Source organism: Cibotium barometz, chromosome 65 (genome assembly GCF_041138505.1).
Source record: "Cibotium barometz isolate CiBa-2024 chromosome 65, ASM4113850v1, whole genome shotgun sequence".
In the NCBI taxonomy this organism is placed as follows: Eukaryota; Viridiplantae; Streptophyta; class Polypodiopsida; order Cyatheales; family Cibotiaceae; genus Cibotium; species Cibotium barometz.
Genome location: NC_141110.1, coordinates 27,306,128 through 27,318,411, shown reverse-complemented (window position 1 = coordinate 27,318,411; position 12,284 = coordinate 27,306,128). Strand labels below are relative to the sequence as shown.

The window sequence follows — 12,284 nt, the reverse complement described above, 5'->3', positions numbered from 1 at the left end:
CCTGGCCAAAAGAAGTAGCGTTCAACCATACGAGTAGTAGGTAGAATACCTCTATGTCCTGCATACGGTGGAGCATGACATTCTTCCAACACTTTTTGCCTCAAATCTGTGAGCACACAAAGGCAATTATCTTTAAGGAGATACCCATCTTTGATCACATATGATGCATGAGTATGACCAGCCACCAAATCAGCCCATAAATCTGAAAAATCAGCATCTATATGGTACTTATTTTGCATAGACGACAAGTCTCCATGAGAGGCAATTGAGATAGAAGCTACATACGGCTTTCGAGACAATGCATCGGCCACCACATTCTTCTTTCCCGGTGTATGCACAATCTGAAAATGAAACATAGAGAGGAAATTTGCCATCCGCATATGCTTCTCTGAGAGCTTAGTTTGTGTGAGAAAATATCGTAAGCTTTGGTTGTCGGTCTTCACCATAAACTCTGCACCCAAAAGATAGTGCTTCCAAATGGTCAATGCATGAATCACTGCCAATAGCTCCTTCTCATAGATCCCCAAAGAAAGCTCCGTATCACGCAAACGGCGGCTCTCAAATGCCACGGGGTGTCCTTCCTGGTTTAGGACAGCACCTAAACAATCTCCACAAGCATCACATTCCACAAAGAATGGCTTGTGCAAGTCAGGAATGATCAACACGGGCCCAGATATGATTGCATCCTTTAGTGAATAGAAAGCTTTGCTTTCCAATGAAGTCCACTGAAAGGAGACTTTCTTCTTTGTCAACTGATGAAGAGGGGCAGCTATCAAAGCAAAATGCCATATGAACCGTCTATAGTATGAGCATAACCCAAGAAAACTACGAACCTCATGCACTGACTTGAGTTCAGGCCAATTCTTGATAGCCTCAATCTTGGCGGGATCCATTCGTATGCCATCTTGAGAAACAATATGCCCAAGATAATGAATTTCGGAGAGGAAGAACTCACTCTTCTTAGCATTGATGTGAAGTCTATGCTTGCGGAGTTCTTCAAAGACTATGGCCAAATGCTTTCTGTGCTCTTCTTCACTCTTGGAATAAACCAAGATGTCATCGAAGAAAACTCCAGTGAACGATCGATGATCTCTAAAAATCCTGTCCATCATACAGTTAAAAGTGGCAGGAGCATTTGCAAGACCGAAAGGCATAACAAGATACTCGTACAAACCAAATGCTGTCCTGAAAGCGGTCTTATGCACATCCTCTGGTACTACCCGTACTTGATGATATCCACTCTTCAAATCAATTCGGCTGAAATATGCCGAGCCATCCAATCTATCCAAAATATCATCAATACGAGGAATAGGAAACCTATTCTTGATGGTTAGTTTATTTAGAGCCTGATAATCCACACACATACGATAAGAGAGATCCTTCTTCTGCACTAGAAGTACGGGAGAGCAATACGGTGAAGAGCTAGGGCGGATCAAACCTTTTTGCATGAGCTCATTGACTTGCTTTATGATCTCCTCCTGCTGTGATGCACTCACACGGTATGCCGGCCTATTTGGTGGAGAACTGCCAGGCACAAGGTCTATACGATGATCCTCGGGCCGTGGTGGTGGTAGCTCCCCTGGGAGTGAATCTGTAAAGCAATCTTCATATTGTTTCAAAAATTCCAGCCTATCACATGTGAGAGAATCAAGAGAATGATCAACATGGTCTACTCTATCACGAACAAAAATCATGTACGAGCAAAGACCCTTTCTCATGGCTTTATTTATTTGAATGTGGGATACAATAGGGATAGAATTCCCTTCCACACCGGCATCAATAACATGCGCTTTGCCCCTATGCATAAATGTGATCCGGTTGGTGTTGTAAGCCTTGCGAGGATCAAGACGGGAGTGCCAAGGCTTTCCAAGCAATACATCACACCCATTTAATGGTGCAATGAGGAAGTTCTCATGGTCCAAATATCCCTGAATATGCATGCGAAGCTTGCCAATAAGGGGTGTGACCTTGACTTGCTTGCCAACAAATGCACTTCCGGCCTCAATCTTCGGTCCCATGTCATCCACACTAATGCCCAATGCTGTAGCCATTTCCAATGATATGAAGTTGTCCGTGGCACAATCATCAAACATAAATAATGCAGGTTGATCTTTGAGCTGTCCCCATGCCTTGCATACCATCCTATCCAAAGCATCATGGGCTGTCCCCCCTTGTACATCGGGCACCATATGCACATTAACCTTGGTTTCCTTTGCATCCTCTTTGCCTGCTTTCTTTGGGCATTGCCGGACCATGTGATCTTTACTACCACAAGAAAAACACTTACCGTCACGTATATATTGCACCCTTTGTTCCGGAGTAAGTCCATAGTTAGGCCTTTTGTTGGGACGCTTCTTCTCTGAGGTACTTTCAGCTTTTGGAGCTCCCTTAACTTCATTGGAGTCCCTTTTTGGTGGCTGTCCACCCTTATGCAGATTTGGGACAGCCTTGTCCTTCCCCTTTTGAGCATGTCCATCTCTATAATTTTGCTTCAGCTTTTGCTCCAATTGTTCGGTGGCCAAAGCAGCTGAAATGAGCTGTTGTAGAGTGTGGTTTGGGTACAACTCCAAGCCCGATTGGTAAACCGGTTGGAGTCCCGATTCAAACTTTCTCTTACGTTCCTCATCATTTACCTGCATAATAGGGGAAACTTCCAAGAGTGTTTTCCAAAACTTGGATACATAAGCATGAACTGACTCACCTTCATTCTGCTTAACCCAATCCCACTTCTTGCGGATGTTCTTCTTGGCATTAGGGGGTAAGAATTGGGCATAGAATCTAGTTTTGAATTCAGCCCAAGTGTCCACGGGAGTGCCTGAGAGCTTTTCTGCAAGCCACCAATGAGCGGCCGTGCCCTTCAAGAACATGCTGGCATGCCTCACCTTGGGCTTTTCTGAAAAATCCTCATCACTAAAAGCAATGTCAAATTGGGAAACAAATGACATAACCTTGGAAGCATCAAACTCACCATGATATGTCTCGAACTTGACGGATTTGTCCCCGGCTTTGAATTCCTTTTGCTTATGAACATGATGCTCATAATCCCCGTGAGTCCTCTTGATTCCACGTTCATGTGGATCAGCCCTGGCATCCATAGATGCTCCTGCATACCTAGGTGGCATACGTGGACGTGAACCATGTGCTGTACCTGCATGCATGTGTGTAGCCCCACCACTTTCTCTTGCAGCATAAGCATGATCCGGAGAGGATGTGGAGATGGGAGCATGAAGAAATGGCTCTTCATGGGAGAGTTCAACAGGTAAAGTAGTAGTACGGGGATGTCGGTGCTCTCTAAGCCCATGAGAAACCTGCAATGATGAAGAATGAGGCTTGTAACGATCATCTCTAGAAGTAATGTTACCTTCATAGGCATGGCTATGCCTCCCATGTAAGGTAGAATCACGTTGGGATGTAATGGAAGGCTCCTCTTTGTGGACAGCAGATTTCAGCTTTGGAGAGGCTATCCCAGGCATGTCCACCAATGGAGATCTCTTTATAACAAGCTCCCCATCCTGGCCCTGCAATACATCACCCTTATCCACTAAGAATGAAAAAGCTAGCTCACGAGGTTTCAGCCCTGATCCACGAGCCAAAGCCTCAAAGTCTTAAAAGACGGTTGCCTCCTTTTTCTTTGCATCTAGCACTTGTTGAATGTGTGGGTCCTCACGTAGGCTGGCCAATTCCATCTCCCTGGCATGGAGAAGCTCTCGCATACGCTGAATTTCTGCATTCATGGCACTTGGCTCTTGCTCTTGCTCCTGCATTTTCTCCTTGCCACGGGACGGCTGTCCCAACCATACATGATCACGGGCATAAGGCATCCGTCCACTTGATTGTGTTCCACTGGAGTGCCCCTTTGAATTTGGCACTTCCTTGCTACTTGCTTGGCTAGCCATAATAAGAGTAAAGTCACTAATGGAGAGTGGTCAGGAAGCCTTTGGATCGTCTCCCAATGTAGAAAAAGGAAGATCCGTGCTCTGATACCACTGAAACGAGACCCAAGCAGGGGTCACCCCTTCCTGGACTCACTTCTCCAGTTAGCACTTTAATATACACTCTTAAAAGACAATAGCAAAAAAGTAATTAACAACTCTGAGCATAGATAGATGACACCACACTGAGGCCGGAACGGCCGGCCCCCCCCCCCCCCCCCCCCAAGGAAATGATATTATTACTTGGGAGAATTTGTTACAAGTACACGGGCCCAAGGCCAGATTTCCAATAAGCAATGCACAATGAAAACAAAGTATCAAACCCAAACATGTTTGTTGATGCCGAGTCTGCAGTCACCAAGGGCTGCCCCGTCCATAGCACCTTCCAGAGTCACACTTCGCGTGCAATCCACCCGTCCCTGGCACTACGGATCACGCCGTGCCAGTCCTAGCGATGGGGCACCCTCACGGAGTTGACTCGGTGAATGGAAGAGGAGTCCAGACATAGGAGAGCAGGAGAATTCCCCATTCTTCGCGATGAAAATCTTCTGGAGCCACCGTACCTGCTGTTGTACCTGCTGTACCTGCTGTACGACCAGAATCAGCAATTAATGAAGGTACTATACCTGCTGTACTTGCTGTACCTGCTGTACGACCAGAATCAGCAATTAATGGAGGTACTGTACCTGCTGTACCTGCTGGTGTACCTGCTGTACCTGCTGTACGACCAGAATCAGCAATTAATGAAGGTACTGTACCTGCTGTACCTGCTGGTGTACCTGCTGTACCTGTTGTACGACCAGAATCAGCAATTAATGAAGGTACTGTACCTGCTGTACCTGCTGCTGTACCTGCTGTACCTGCTGTACCTGTTGCTGTACCTGCTGTACGACCAGTTTCATGAGAACAATGAGTGCTCCAGCCTGTTTTTTTCTAAATCCCAGCCAACAATTGTGTTTTCCTTCCTCCAAAATGCAAGGGAGAGGGCTGGAAGTGAGGCGCCTTCCTCCCATGCAAAAGATTGGGTGTGGTAGGTGGGGTAGGTGGCCAACCCCCACCCCACATGCTATAAAAGGGTGCCCAGGCCAAAAGAGGGTGCCCACACTTATAAAGTGTCCACCTACTTTTAATGAAGTATGAAACCTGTAAGTTATAAGGCTTATAACTTAAAACTCTTATTTAAATAAGGATTTCCCACCTGTTCACACGCCACAAAACCTGTCAGAAGACAAGGCATTCCACGGCTCACGGGAGGGCGTCCCCGACCCCTGAGCTAGACACACATGTCAGGCATGCAAACGAAACCAGTTCACGCGAAAACATTTCAAAGGCAGGCAAACATGAGTGCACAATGCAACATTGTTAAAGGATAATCTCCGTTCATGTACTTGCACAATACTTGACATTTCTGGGCACAAACAGGCCCACCGGAAAGTCAATTCCAGGTACACACACAGTGTACAATCCACCCGTCCCTGGCACTACGAATCACGCCGTGCCAGTCCTAGCGGTGGTAATCCAGAAACATACACCGTGTGCAATCCACCCGTCCCTGGCACTACGAATCACGCCGTGCCAGTCCTAGCGATGGAGCACCACTACGGAGTATGCTCATCCAGAGCCCAAAGCTCACACAAGAAGATAAGAGGACCATTAGATAGCTCAATGGTGACAGATAGGGTCCATAAGGTTTGATTAAGAAAAAGCATCATTCTTGGTCAAAAAGCAAGAAAAAGCAAAAAGCCAAACAAGGTTGACCACAAGCCAAGGATACCATTGGAAAGAGGAGGCTGAGCCGGACCATTAAGCTAAAAGGCGTTTTTTCAAAAAACAGCTCCAGGGCCAAAAAGCAAGGCCCTGAAATTAGAAAAGCAAAGTTAAAGAACTTTGACAAAAGTGAGTAATATTTTATTATAAAGTGGAAAGCAAAGGAAAAAAGGCAAAAGCAAAAGCTTGGTTAAGCTTTTGGCAAAAACCAAAGCCCTCTTCAAGTATAAAAAGGCTTGAATCTCTCTCGTAGCATCACGAAGGAGATCCTGGAGTGTGTGTGGGCATCATTATGATCATGGAGAGCTTCTTCTTCGCCATCAACACCTACAACTTGCTTTTCAAACGTACGGTCAGTCCTAGGCTTGTATGGGCATATTCATGGGTGATACGGACGCGTGTATGGAGCTGTACGGACATGTGCGGACTCAAAATTTTAGAAACCCTCAAAATTTTAGAAACCATTAAATTGCTCTAAAAACCCTAAGAACTACTTTTTGGAGGTTTTTATCGCCCAAAAACCATTAAAACAGGTTTTATATCAGTTTTCTTGCCAGAAAGAGCTTTCGCATGGTTTTCTTCATCAACAAGGTTGTAGGAGTTGTGGAGATTACTCATGGGATGAGCGAATGATTTTTGGACTTGGACTTGGACTTGGACTTGGACTAGGATTTGGATTTGGACTTGGACTTGGACTTGGACTTGGCCATGGCCTTGGATATGAACTTGGACTTGGACTTGGATTTGGATTTGGATTCGGATTTGGATTCATTGGACTTGGATTCATCGGATTTAGATATTGGATTTGGTACTAGCCTGATGAGAGATACTTGTGGGTCATCCCCGTGTTGTGCTCGACATTAGAGATCTTGTGCCTCGACATCGACTTGGATTCTACTTCGACATTTTTGTTTGTTTTGTATTCATTGAATGTATTGATCCTGGCCAGCGTCCTTGTGATTGTTCTTGAATAAATTCCTAAGAGGGGGGGGGGCCTATTCCCCGCTCAGTGTGGTGTACTGTGCAAGATCCCCATTCCCTTCTTTCTCTCTCCTCTCTCTTTATATCTTTATCTCTTGGACACGTGGTTGAGTCTGTCATAGCACGCCCCGCTGGGCTTCCACAATCCTTGAAATCCTCATCAAAGACTTTCATAAGCCACAAAATGGCCCTCATGGTACAAGACTGCTCCAATGCAATCTCCTCTTTGACAAACTTCCTGGCAAGATGCCAATCTGATGATCTTTCGATCTATTTGGCTTCTTGCTTTGGTGTGTCAGGACAATTTGCAGCTATATGTCTCTTGTTTCCACATTGGAAACTCCACATTGGAAACACTTCCCTTCTTTGGCGTATTCCTCGCGTTGCTTAAGCGACAATCTTCTTTGAAAGAGTGGAGGTTTGTCCTCACTCTGCTCCTTCTCTTGAGACTCGACTCTTGATGGGGATCAGTCTTTAAACTTCTTCCTTTGAGGTGGATCCCGATTGTCATTCTGTCACCATTTGGCCACCCATTTGGTCCATCTCCATTTTTGGTGCCACTTCTATGAGACTGTCACTCCATAGAGCAGCTAGATTGTGCCATGTTCACATGAGGCCAGGCCGGTGTCTCATGTGAAAGGTCCCCTTGGGTAATAATATACTCCCGGGGGGGGGGGGGGGGGGGGGGGGAGGGGGGTTCGGCCCATTCCGGCCTCTATGCGGTGTCACATGTGCAAGCTCCATTTTCAACATTTGTGGATGTTTCGTCCAGCTTTTGTGTTTTATGCAAAGTGATGATGGATATGTGTTAAAGCTATGGCCATGTCTAAATGTTTTAATATGCATTGATGGTATCAACAAGTGTATCAAAGGTCCTAGTCCCCCGGGCACCGCGAGTTTCATTGGTATCAGGGCATAGGCTTCCTTGGAAGCGGAGGCTTCCTTCTATCAATGAGGAAGAGAAAAGATCTCAAATGGGGACCACTCTTACCATCATTGCTATTAAGCATAACCAGCCACTTCATAGGCTATGAAGCAAGAGCATGAGCAATAGACAGCTTGGTCTAAGGATTTAGGAATTCACAAAATTTATATTGGAAGTATGGAATCGGCTTTATGTGCACACATTTAGCAATCTTTCCATATGGATATTGTGGATTATATTATCAAGCTTACACGCAAGCTATATGGAGATATATCTCAGGGATATCTTAAGTTGGACCAAATTATATAATGGAAATTTTGTGACTTTTCTTTTCATCAAGGAGGATTCTTTTATGACGGAAACCCGTTTATGTGTAACAAAGGACTTGAAGACAAAGTGTCTACAACTCAAAAGCTATTACTATTGGCCTAGCAGAAAGAACATTAAGTTTTATGCTCAAGAATGTTTCGTTTTGTTAGATGGACAAGTTTGACCGACAAAAGCTAGCAGGATAATTGCACCCATTGAATGTTCTATGGGAGAGTATTGCTATGGATTTTATCTTTGGATTGCCGAAGTCTGGAAATGGAAATGATGGTATGTGGACCAATACAAGATACCAAGAAAGATCAACGATCTATGTTATCGGTTGGACCTTTGAGATCATTGGAGGACACATAATGCTTCCTTAACAATTTATTCGAATCATGTATAGGGTTACTCCTAGAGGAGCTTGTATTGAAGGATCTGCCAGGGGTGGCAAAGCGAGAACAGATTGAGTCTCATTCAGTGAGAAAAAGAAGGAAGACTGGTTAGAAAGTTTCTCTTGGAATTTGAGAATTATTCGCTATTGGATGCCAAACGGATGCCAAAGAAGTACTTCAAGGACTATCGAGATATACTTCGAGCTTATTAGAAAGTGGTTGGTCCAGACGAAGTACAGATATGGACGTCTTGTGATCAAGACAAATTCAAGAGGGAGGGATTGTGCCTCTAGCCCTCTTCATTGTATATATATATATATATATTGGATTGGAATTGATTGAATTTCTTGTTTCACCTTAGTTGTCTCCACCTTCACCACCTCAGCAAACCCCTTCTTGAGCTCGGCCTTGATTTCTTCGATGTTAGGGCTGATCTCTCCATCTTCCCGTTCTTTAATCCCTTGCACCTTCTGCTTAAGCTGTCCCGTCCTTCACCTCATGTTTCCTGTTTCACCTTAGTTGTCTCCACCTTCACCTCCTCCTTCACCACCTCAGCAAACCCCTTCTTGAGCTCTGTCTTGATTTCTTCGATGTCAGGGCTGATCTCTCCATCTTCCCATTCTTTAATCCCTTGCACATTCTCCTTAAGTTGAGAGATCTCCGTTTGCATGGTTGACCGTTCCTCTCGTAATGCTTTGATTTCACCTAAATACGTGTCTTCTTGCCATACCATTATGTCCTTGATCACTTTCAACCCGTCCTTTGATAAATCCCCTAGCACACTCTTCTCCTTCTGTCCTTAAATGCGTTTTTCCATCTTGTCTGTGATGTCGGTCAACTTGCCATAGAAGCCCTCCCATTTGGATGATTGGGTAGGTGCAGGTGCCATTGTACTCCAAAAGGGGAGGCAGATGATGACGCTGAAGCTCAGAGTGGTAGCTCTTCTGCAGAGAGCCCAAGAGAGAGAGAGAGAGAGAGAGAGAGAGAGAGAGAGAGAGAGGGTTATGCTGCTGCCTCCTTGGGGGCATAAGAGAAAATTATGTTGCTGCCTTGGGGGCCTGAGGAAGGGTGGGTTGGATATGCATGGCGGAGGGGCAGCGCCCAAGTGCCGAAGGCACTAAATACAGCAGAGAAATGGGAGGCTGAGGAAGGGTGGGTTGGATATGGGAGGCGGAGGGGCAGCGCCCAAGTGCGGAAGGCACAAAAGACAGCAGAGAAATGGGAGGCTGAGGAAGGGTAGCGAAGAGAGAGAAAGAGAAAGCGCTGGCGAAGAGAGAGAAAGTGGCAGGTTAGGGTTAGACAATTCATCCAAAAAGTTTGCTTTTCAAGACTGAAAGATTGCATCAAACATAAGAATAGGGCCAAACAATACAGATAGCAACTCAATTAGTTTGCATCTGTAAATAAGAGAAATCAATGATAAACGAAACCAGTTTTTAGTTAGCCAAGGAGTACATTAAGATGCTTAAGTCATCCTCTTAAACATAATTATGAAGAGCTGTCTTTAACACAAAAAACCCTTTTTCGTTTTGGTGTCTTTCAAAGCTTAATAAGGTATTTGTCATGCTGTTATAATATTTGCTTTGTTTGTACCTGCAGAAGATCAAGAAGATGAACCATCTGGTATCACTATCTTTGGTACAAGTGAGGATAGTGCAGAAGGCAGTTTCATAGGGGAGGATGGGGAGATTGTTGGGGAGTATGGGAGGAAAAAATCCATCAATAAGAAGAAGATAATTTGCTTCCCTGGAGTGAATGCTCCTATACCTGATGATGCAGATCGACACACCTGGGGTTCACCAGCAGATTTTAGTGGTCATGGTCGTTCTTCCTACAGAGTAACGGGCAGGACTGGCCATTCATCTAGTTTTTCTGCAGCAGCTCTTACTTCTGATGGCATTGTGTATACAGGAAACGATGATTGGGAAGGCCCTCCTGGCACTGGTCATGACTCTTACCTAAAAGGTTCAAAGACACGGTCTCCTAGTTATGAAGGTGTCTCTGTGTATAGCAAAACCTCTCCTTGGCAGCCAAATGCGCAGGGAAGGTCAGGAAAAGTAGCTTCAGCTAGGAGCCCTCACTTGGGTAGATCGTCATCTGATTCTGGAAGGAAAAGTCCAAATGTCTCGTACGATGAGCCACACACCTTGCCACCTTTAGGAGGCCTATATTCAGGCTCTAGACCAAGTCCCATGCATAGTCTACGGCCATACCAGTCACCATCCACTCCAAGCCAAAGATCGCCGTATAGCCAAGAGTATAGGGAGGATGTTTTAGAATCAAGGCGGAGGGCTTGGGCACAGGCCCATGATGCATTGCAGTCCATGCACCGCAATGATAGGCATTCGCCTTCTCGACGCCGCTAACACACTCGTAGTGTTGGCCCTTTCAATTAGGATATTTTGCTTGTTAAGTGTATACTCTGTGGTGTTAGGGTACCCGTACATGATAGACTTCAGAAGCAAAGTCTCCGTAATATGTGAATTTGAACTCTCATAACACACTCCTAGTGTTGGACCCTTGAATTTTAACTGTCATATACCATCTTATTAAATAATCTCGGGGGCAATGGCCACAATGTTGGGTTGCTATGTGCTAAGCATGGGAGGCTTAAGCCCTTATATTTGTTTCATGTTGAGGGTGCTCCAGTGTGCTTCAATTTACAATAGTCTGGTCAAAATTCTGCGAGACCCATTTGGTAGCACTCATTGACTCGCAACGCCTTCATTGTGGCTATACATCACATGATCAACCATAACAGTATGTGGTTTTGTGGGCTCCTTGCGGTATAGATGTGAAGCCTTGACCACCACTTTGAGGACTCTGGCCAAGAAGTGCAGGGCAACCTTGAATAAGTGCTTGCATCGTAATCTTCCATGTCTTTGGTTTCCCTATTCTTGAGCCATCTGAATTTGCCACTTGAGCTTTGAATACTGTCGGCTTTGATGGGGCGAGGGGTTTTTGTTGCTTTTTGAATGCCAATATGAATGAGAATGCATGTTCATAAAGCAGAGGGAAAAGTCCATTTGCAAGTCGCTGGTGGTAACCACATAAGAACAATTAATAAAGGTAATTATAAATTATAAGAATGATTAAAAATCATGGCAATGGCACTACTCGGAGCTTGGTTTGCAATCAGTCGAGCATGGAAATTATGTAACATGTGTCGAGCAATTTTGGTGACGGGGATATTTCTTCACAGCAGTTTGGTTCTGTTCCTCTAGAGCTTAGATATTACAGGCTGTTTGCACTAGGCGTTTGACCTGACCTATTTTAAAGCACGTAGAGTTGCCATCTTCCCTTAGAGTATTTGGAGGTTGACTTCTTCCCTACAATCTCCTTCTAAGGTTGCCGCCCCTCTTTTGCTTTCCTGCAGAAGAATCTATTAGCCGCTTTACATCATAGTAAAGCATATGTATGAAAGAGGAAGTAGTAGGTTACACATTTTGAAGACGCTCTAAAGCAACTTCTTGCTTGTTGGTTGAGCTTTTGACATACTTGTATTATTATAATAAATGTTTCTTTGGCGTTTTGAACATTCAATTTTCCAGCCCATTTTATGATTTGCTTTGTTTGCCATACTTAGATCCTTTAGAACGAGTCATTGTTGTCTTTACATCGGTTAAGTCATGAACCTAAACTGTATACAGATGAAGAAAATAGCTTGTCAATGTACATATTGTTTTTGTCTTATCAACACCTTGATAAGATGTTGTTTTCCTCCTTTGCGGATGTGGCTAATTTAGGGTTTTTTCTTGGGGTGAACTGAACATGTGGTGAGACCTTCGTGGTTGTAAAATGTCTGCCTTTGTGGATTCGATCGTCCATAACCAAAGAACCATGTTGGGGGATGGGACTTTTCTAAAAGTTAAATGTTCACAACTTGGCTAAAAGATATACACCACGGTGCACAAGATAGCTCATCATGCATGTTCACTTTGAGAGGAAGGTTCAGAAGAAGAAGCTATGAAGCTA

General features: G+C 44.6%; 1 protein-coding gene across 1 annotated transcript in view; it reads left to right on the top strand.

Annotated features, from left to right (window-relative positions):
- Positions 1–11,201, top strand: part of LOC147603121 (uncharacterized) — a 73,611-nt gene extending 62,410 nt beyond the window's left edge. Inside the window, exon 8 of the mRNA XM_086797450.1 lies at positions 9,909–11,201. Within this exon, the coding sequence (XP_086653576.1) occupies positions 9,909–10,675 (767 nt within the window). The 3' untranslated portion in view covers positions 10,676–11,201. The remainder of the gene's footprint in view (positions 1–9,908) is intronic.
- The last annotated feature ends 1,083 nt before the right edge of the window (positions 11,202–12,284 follow it).